Source organism: Bombus pascuorum, chromosome 10, assembly GCF_905332965.1.
Source record: "Bombus pascuorum chromosome 10, iyBomPasc1.1, whole genome shotgun sequence".
In the NCBI taxonomy this organism is placed as follows: Eukaryota; Metazoa; Arthropoda; class Insecta; order Hymenoptera; family Apidae; genus Bombus; species Bombus pascuorum.
In genome coordinates this window covers 1,006,971-1,015,530 of record NC_083497.1, presented here as the reverse complement: position 1 = coordinate 1,015,530, position 8,560 = coordinate 1,006,971, and the positions used below count along the sequence as shown (strand labels likewise).

The 8,560-nt window shown below is 31.1% G+C and overlaps 1 protein-coding gene across 1 annotated transcript; it reads left to right on the top strand.

Annotated features, from left to right (window-relative positions):
- The first annotated feature begins 270 nt into the window (after nucleotides 1-270).
- On the top strand, nucleotides 271-6,589 carry LOC132911125 (endocuticle structural glycoprotein SgAbd-1-like). The gene is made up of 3 exons (XM_060967524.1): nucleotides 271-464; nucleotides 2,621-2,754; nucleotides 5,510-6,589. Exons 1-3 carry the CDS (start codon nucleotides 453-455, stop codon nucleotides 5,775-5,777), a joined length of 414 nt encoding a protein of 137 aa, XP_060823507.1. The 5' UTR covers nucleotides 271-452; the 3' UTR covers nucleotides 5,778-6,589.
- Nucleotides 6,590-8,560: the final 1,971 nt, after the last annotated feature.

The following is an 8,560-nucleotide window of genomic DNA, read 5'->3' as shown; positions in this document are numbered from 1 at the left end:
CATATTACCAAAAATGTAACCCCGTGTTATTATCTTTCTTTATATTTTTCTTAGAAACCTTCATTTGTTATAAATTATCAAAATTAAAGTATATAAATATATGTAAATGCGTAAATACTTTGCCAATCGACGATATTCGTTAGGAACGCAATCGCTACCCTACTTATAGATTATACGAATAGATGAAACATATTCTTTCCCCTTCAACTTGTTTGAATCAGTGGCGGGGCGGGAAGGAAGTAGAAGCATAGGACTGTGGCGACTATAAAACCTCATCGTAATCCGTCCGATGTCGTACTTCTAAGCACTACAGGATAGGACGAACTCTTATCACGTGTCTTTTCCAAGATCAAAGTGGACCGTGATTGAATATTACTTTTCAAAAATCGTGTCGTGCCAGGTGGCTTCGTGACTAATTAAGGATTTTCAACCTTCGCTATTGCGTAGTCATCATGAAGATTTTTGTGAGTGCAATGTATTACTCTAATCCCATTATCTTCAATTTCTTAGTCAATACTAAAATACATAATCCTTAAGATACTTAAAAAATATCTCTATAACTGTAACAAGGGGAAATTTGGAAAATGTTACGCAAGTTTTGTTCGTTATTAAAGTTATTAAATATGCTATACCGTATTTTAAATACACTCGGATGCATAACATATACCGAATATAGCTACGTAATACTAATTAATGCGATTCCTGTGACGACTTTTACAATGAAACCAAATAGCTAACGTCTTTAATACATGTTCTGTCTTAACATTTTCTAAACAACTGACAATTACAAACATTTAACGATTCTGAATCTATCGATTAAAAAAAACTGTCATTGCCGTTATTAAAGTTCACTAAAAAACAAATAATCTAATGATATGTTTATCTGTCAAACATAAACGTAAACGAATAATGTTGTTTGCTTTTTCTTAAAATTCATCTACATCCATTTTTAACAACATTTTCCTATCTCTTCGCATATTCCTTAGCAATTACAACCACAGCATCGATCAAATTATGAAAAATTGTTAGAATCGTTAAAGATCCCAAATACGCATCATTTTCTAAATATACTATAAATTACGTGTAGTGTATGTTACATATTATAAAATACTGTTTTAATAGGAGTTATAAAATATGTTTTAGTATATTTTGACTTATTCGAAACGCCTTTCTTCCAAATGTCTCGTAGTTTTGTTTCGACGATCTCAATAATAATTTCAATATATGATGAATAAAAAGTTGCAGTACCAAAGATAACTTACATTTAATCAGAGATTCATGTATTGTACAACAATAATTATATTTAATGTAACATACATACGTTCAAATATAAAATTAACTATTTAATTAACACTTATAAAATTAACACGTACATTGCACAAGCTCAAGGGCGCAACATTATTTTGCAAACTTAGAATCTTGATTATACAATTAAATTTAATCGCGTCATTAACTTAATTTCGTAAGTACGTTAAAATTGTGTAGATGCATATGAGAGACAGACATTTATGCATATCGCATACATCGCATTTATTGAATTCGATTGAAACCGAGTTTTCTTCTATTTGAAAGACATACATTTTAAATAACTGTAATAAGTTAATAAATACAGAAATAAATCGGCAGTTTATGTGCACGTATTTTCTATTAAATAATAATAATTCCTTAATAATGTAATATAATTAGTGTTAGACGAACAGATCGATAAAGAAGATGCAGCGCATCAGATGCATATAATTATTCATAACTTACATAGCTGCCTGCCCACGTGCGATTCATTCTATTAGTTCTTCTTTGTTATTAATATACGATCTATGCAGTTGGGCAAGTACGCTATTCTATGTGAAAAGCAAAGTCAATTAAAAACGTAGATATATCTACAAATTAATTATTATGTTATTACAAAATGAGAAATATTCTTCCCACCTTCTCCAAAGATATTTTCATATTAAAACTGTAATTAGTTTGCCACTTATCTCAAAAATATATATACAACTGAATTATACGACAAATTAAATATTAATTTATAAACATGTCAATAAAAAATGATCAATTCCACGCTGCATTGAAAATAAGTTAATCGTCCTTTTCTTAACAGTTTATATCTTTGTCGCAACTTTTTATTAAAACACATACGAGATTGCCTTCATATCGAGAATATTTTTCTTTTGTCATTAAATATCATTTCTACGTCGAGTTAATATGACAGACGATACTTTTTAAACATACACATATGTATGTACATGATAGATTATCTATTTTTTTCGTGTACTTTCAAGGACGCACGAATCGTCTTGTGCCTCGCTAAAGTTTGTTAATCAAAGTATAATAAGGAAACTAAAATTGACATCTTTTTTCTTCTCTTTCGAAACATTTAAAACGTAACCTTTTCTTAAATTATAATTGTCTCCTCCGAATCTCATTTCTATACACATTTTTGTGCGCGTGATCAACCGTTTCATCCTCCTTAAGGAAAAATATAACCTTTAGGTATAATAGATTGTTTATTTTATAAAAACTAACATATCGAATACCTAGTGTAAATAAGATGGAAACAAGTGGTCCAATTTAAAACAGACAGCTTTAAAAGGCACTTAAGTTCATTTACGTTCTCTCTTAGGTTTTTTTAGGTTTCACAACGATGGTCTGTGCACAATTCAACAGATATCCGTACAACCCTGACTACTACGGTCGACGTTTCGCTATATTACGACAGTCACAAGATTCTTCTCCCGATGGATCGTATTCCTACAGGTGAGATCGTCCTTCCACATCGTCCTGAACGTCGACAGAACGATAAGCGTCGTCGAGGTACGTTTCCTCAAATGCAATCTCGACACGCTCGAAGAGGCTCGCTTATAATCTCAATCCTAAAAACACTTTGTCATCTGTTCACGTCATTCTTTGTTTGAAGTCTATTATAGGCTCTGCATTCCTGTTACCTTATTTTATTACCAGGACCAACCAATGATTTGTCATAATGTTATAAATATATCAACTACTTTATATTTCATAACTTTCACTAGAAACGTAAAGTCTACGTGGAAGAAACAGTACGTACACCGTTCGAAAATAGAATTCGATAATGTAAGTTGTTTGAAGAAAGTAGCAAATGAAATATTGCGTTAATGCGTGTCTCATTTTAATGATATTAATTCGTACATATGAAAAATACATCAAAAATGTACAAACTTACGTACATATCATTAAGAATAATAGAGAGAGAGAGAGAGAGAGAGATGCAAAAAGTATAATTTTATACTTACTGAATTTTTACCTCTCGCAAGCATCTTTCTTCTTATGATTAATTAAACATACGCGATATTCATATTCCTTTGATTCTATGATAATATTACAGCAATATCTTGCTACGCATATAAAAATCGGTAACTACTATTATGAAGTTATAAAACTTGTACGTTTGAAGATATTGTAGAAACGTCTGCCTACGTATCCTATCTATTATATTCGTTCTATCTCCCACGCTAAAGTTTGATTTTCACGAAGTAATTATGTAAATGTGCGCATCTCGGGTACGTCCCTAACAGTTTTTGTTACATTCTGCATTACAACATTATGTTCGGGTTAGACAGATAGTAACAAATTTCAGGATGTATTTTCTAACTAATTCAGGAATAGAATATGTTGTTAATGGTTTAGTCTTGTCGATTTTACGTTACAAATATGTGCATCCGTTAATGCAAAATATAGCGTAAACGATAACTTTGATTCGGAGGACTACAGCAAATTTTACACAGTTAACCGGTATTTGGCGGTTTGTGTAATAACTTAACTTTCTATTGCACTTGGATTTTCCCAACCATAATTAAATACGTTAAGGTCATGAACAAATCTAAGGTCAAGTTCACATCTATTCTCGTAAAACACTCTAATAATTTTGATTCCTTAAGTGGGTTAGGAACTTCTATATATCTATCATAAATATCATACAATGTCCTTGTAAATCTACATATAAATATAATTATTATAATTAGTCTAACTAATCTTGTGATAAAACGTTCATGAATTTAGATATCTTTAACGTAGCTGTTTAAAATTATTGGAATTAACGTTGAAATATTATTCTCTTTGTTCCTTGAATATAAAACTTTTGACTGTAAAAATATCGATCTTTGTATTTAATTGCTTCAATATTATTTTTAATATTATACATATATACATACTTGTATATACAAGTTGTATATTCTATTATATTCTCACTCTTAAAATATTCTTGTTATTAAAATACTAAATTAGTTCCTTTGATTATCATAATATTTAAAAATATCAATTTGTAATCTAAATTCTATCAAATTCTGTGTGTTCTCTCCTCACTTATAGAAACCTTATATATTGTATGTATTAATTCATAGATTTTTACTTAAAAATATTAGAATTTAATAATATTTGGAAGTAGATGTTTATTAATATTTTATCTTATTAATACGTTATTTATCTTTGTTGTGCTAGTAATTTAAAGAAAATAATTATTTCAATTGATAAATATGACACACGAAGATAGTACATGAATTCTGAAAAAAATATATAATATAATTTTCCAATATCAATTAGGTTGTTCCATAGGTTGTTGTGTTAAATGCGACGCACGAACAAATACAAATTTAAAATGAGGAGTACGGAAGCGTAAACAGAGAAGTGAAAAAGAAGGAAAGGAAGGACTTACAGGATATTCAGCTGTGAAAAGATATATAATTAGCTTTGATGTTAATCATTCGTGTTAGTCGGCTGCGCAGTTAGCAATAATACATTACACAATAGAATAATTACGATCGACCTACCTACTTACCTACCTACCTACCTACTTGGTAGCCGCTGTCTACTTACTGTACGTACAATGTACAATCCGAAGATCGCGCCTAGAACTTGGCCTCTCCTGTGTCATATAATGTTTAACGAATCGGGCCAACTACCAACTTTGTCTTGCATTTTGGAGGTGGTACTTTTACAAAACGACAACCCTTCCAAAAATAACCAGTATCGATCTCTTTATAACGAATCTGTTTTACATTTTACATTTTTTACTTATTTTCACATGTATAATAACCTCCTATTAATTATCCACTCATACCTAATCGGCATTTGGTCAAGTTAAAGTATACTTCACAAATCTTTAAACTTGATTTTCTCAGAAACGAAGCGTTGTATGAAAAAGTTTTGTTTTTTACTTTCTACTTATCTTTAATATAAATTTATATTTATAACAATCGACCTTTTCCTTTCTTTTCTTTCGGAAGTATACCAATATAAACTACAATATAGTTATAACGAAATACATTTGTTGTAGCGAAATAAGATTATAGAGCAACATAAAATTTTATTTATAATATACACGATAAATTACAAATCACAAAACTAGAAAATGAATATTTGTAGTATCATAATAATATTATTATATTATACGAAAAAATTGCATCATTTTTTTTTTCTATATAGCACGATAAAACACGGTATGGAAAGGTTTCTAAATTATCTATGTACATTGTTATAGTTACGATACAGAAAATGGTATATCCGTAGCAGAACAAGGCGTTCCAAAGTTTATTGGACCAAATCAAATTGAATCTGTACGAGGACAATTTAGTTATACTGCACCAGATGGTACACCGATTTTGGTTACTTACACTGCTGACGAGAATGGTTTTCAACCTAACGGTGCTCATTTGCCAACACCACCACCGATTCCAGTAGCGATACAACGTGCTTTGGCTCATAACGCGGCCCATCCTGAAGAAGAAGAGCCCTACAGAAGATACTGATCGAGATGAGACATGTACTAGCTACCGGAAGCTCATGTGTAATAAATTGGAACAATACAACATAGACGAAAGAAGACTTTTACAACCGTAAGCGATAATCCTTGATAAATTTCTGACATGCGATATCTGAATGCGTGTGCATTTCCGTAAATTCAGTTTATTCAATCTTTACAATAGCATTCTCAATATTATTCTATTGTGTTTTAAATATAAGAAAACTGATTGAGATTTGTCGTTGTAATTTCAAATTCATAACAAGTGATTAAGTTTCGATACAATGATCTTAAAATACTTCTAATTAAAATTGTGCATTTCAAAATATCGATAGCTAAAATAAGATTCTTATGAAAACATTATTAGGAGGTTGTTTACTGAATTTATGCAATTTCGTAAGATCTCGTGTCATAAACGACATTTCGAGTTGTGCATCAAAGTATTAAATATACTTTCTATGTTGTGTTGTCTAATATCGTTCTAATCTACTGATCATATTGACCTTGTTCTAAATGCCTGCCACGAACATCATGTACTAGAATGTCGCTTTATAAATCCTAATATGAAAAGACTACTGCTAATTTTAGTGGACTTGTATTTTCTACGTCCTTCAATTTCGTTTATTATACGTTATTTCTTTGCACGTAATACAAGTAACTTTTATAAGTGTACTATTTTTATGTATACCGACAAAGGTGCAAAGAAAATGATGAAATAAAAGAATTATGGTAAAGGAAGAAGGGGAGGAATACGTTTTATTTTACATTTTATTATAATGTATATTACGTATGTATAAATAAACATTGATATCGCGATCATTCGTGTGTTGTATACTTTACTAAAAAAACAACGAGAAGTTTAAAAGGAAAAATAAATAAATACGCACTCATGATTATTTATAAGAAGAACGAAAGCAAGTTAACTCATACTACTAGTTGACTACTAGTTATATGATTTACGATTAACAGACTTTCAGTCTGCACGATGCTTTGTATCTTAAGATAAAAGTAATTTTGGAAAAATAACAATATTCTTTCGGTTCCTCTGATTATCTCGCAAGTGTTTTATACTTTCCATAATTTCAGCTATATCGAAATAAGTTATACAAACATATTATTAGTTACGCTAACTCGTAAGCATCCTCCGTATGCTAAAAGTCATCGTTGCCCACGCTACGAATACGCACATAAGGCGTTAAGCTACTAGTATCTTGGAGCGAACAAAGAGATATCTATGTAGCTTAGAGTATTAGAGCCTCTAGAGTATTTAGTGTACGCGAGTACCATGATGATGCATTTGACTGTATAACCTAAAATAGTCGCTAATGATCTCGTAGTTTATGCGACTACGTATAACTAACACACACACACACACTACAAAAATGTACGGACACCCAAAAATAATAGTATTTTTGGCGGAATATAAATTAGTTTCAAAGTTAGAAATAGGGTGACTAGAAATCCCTTTATTGGTGCTACCGTTGAGTATCACGGCACGATAAACGAATAATCCAAAAAAGAAGGAATTATTTGAGATTATATTGGTGCCACGATTTTGGAACGGAATTTTCTGCCAAATGATACCTCATGACGAGGCATCAATTACAATAAAATTTCAACTTGAGCCGATAATTAGCTTCTAGGATACCAAAGATCAAAGAAATCAAAATTCATTAAAGCGGCAGCCTTTGCGAGCTTCAATATGCGGACTTTAGACCAGTTCAATACTTTAAAAAGCTATTTCCCTAGGTTTTAGCAACTACTAACGACGAATTGAAAGATTTTCAAAATTCATAATGACCCTTCCCACATTCTGAACGATACGATCTTGTGATCAAAAAGTCCGTGCAATTTTGTAATTTTCCGGTCTAGAAAGTGCCGATTGAAAAGGCGATTATTTTATGTTGTTGATTCACTTGTTTGTGACCTACTTCGGTTTGCTTATTCAGATTGATCGATTACATACCTCAGATTTTGTTTTCTATTAAGGAAGTTGTAGCCTTGTGATGTCGTGCTCACGCGTCGTTACTCGTTCGAAACTTTTCGGTAAAGATCTTTTATGATCTCTCAACTACCGCCATATCAATATAAATGGATATGATAGAGCTATTATTCGCCAGATATGATATCAAAGACATAAAACGAAAAACGTTGTGCGAACAAAGAAGCATACAACGAAGTGAATTGCAAAAATGTTTCAAGGATTGGGAAAATCGTTGACAAAAATGTATTATCGTTAATGGGGACTACTTTGACGGGGCCAATATAAATATTGAGGAATAAATACATATTTATGATCTGAAAAGACACAATAATTGCACGAACCTTTTGTTCATTCTTCAATATTAAAAAGAATACCTGCTATATAAGCTTTATTCCGTCAACAGTATTCCCAATACATTGATTGATGCAGAAAACTTACGTCAAACTTAGAACAACAGCATCATACTATGTAAGATATGGGATTTCATTTGAAAATTCTTTGTTAGTGGGAAGCAACGCACATTTTCATATTTATCGATAAAATTAAAGCCGAAGGAGAATCAATCACATAATGATTGGTTCTAATGTAGAGAAAAATGGGGGAATATCGATCGCTTAAGAAAAGTTAACTGAAAACAAGCTTGAATTGTCAAATTCGCTAAAAATACTGTTCAAAATGGGTAAATTAGTTTATTCTTTGTATCATGACGAAATATGGAACGCATAAAGTGTATCGTTTGGCACAAAATTCTGCTCAGAAGTCGTGGCACCAAAAATGGACGACTTCTGCGGTTATTTTTTGTTTTT

What these genes read in the sequence shown, in the direction of transcription:
- LOC132911125 (XM_060967524.1), top strand. An exon ending in GATGGATCGTATTCCTACAG is followed by an intron (nt 2,755 to 5,509) that starts GTGAGATCGTCC and finishes ACATTGTTATAG; the next exon opens with TTACGATACAGAAAATGGTA.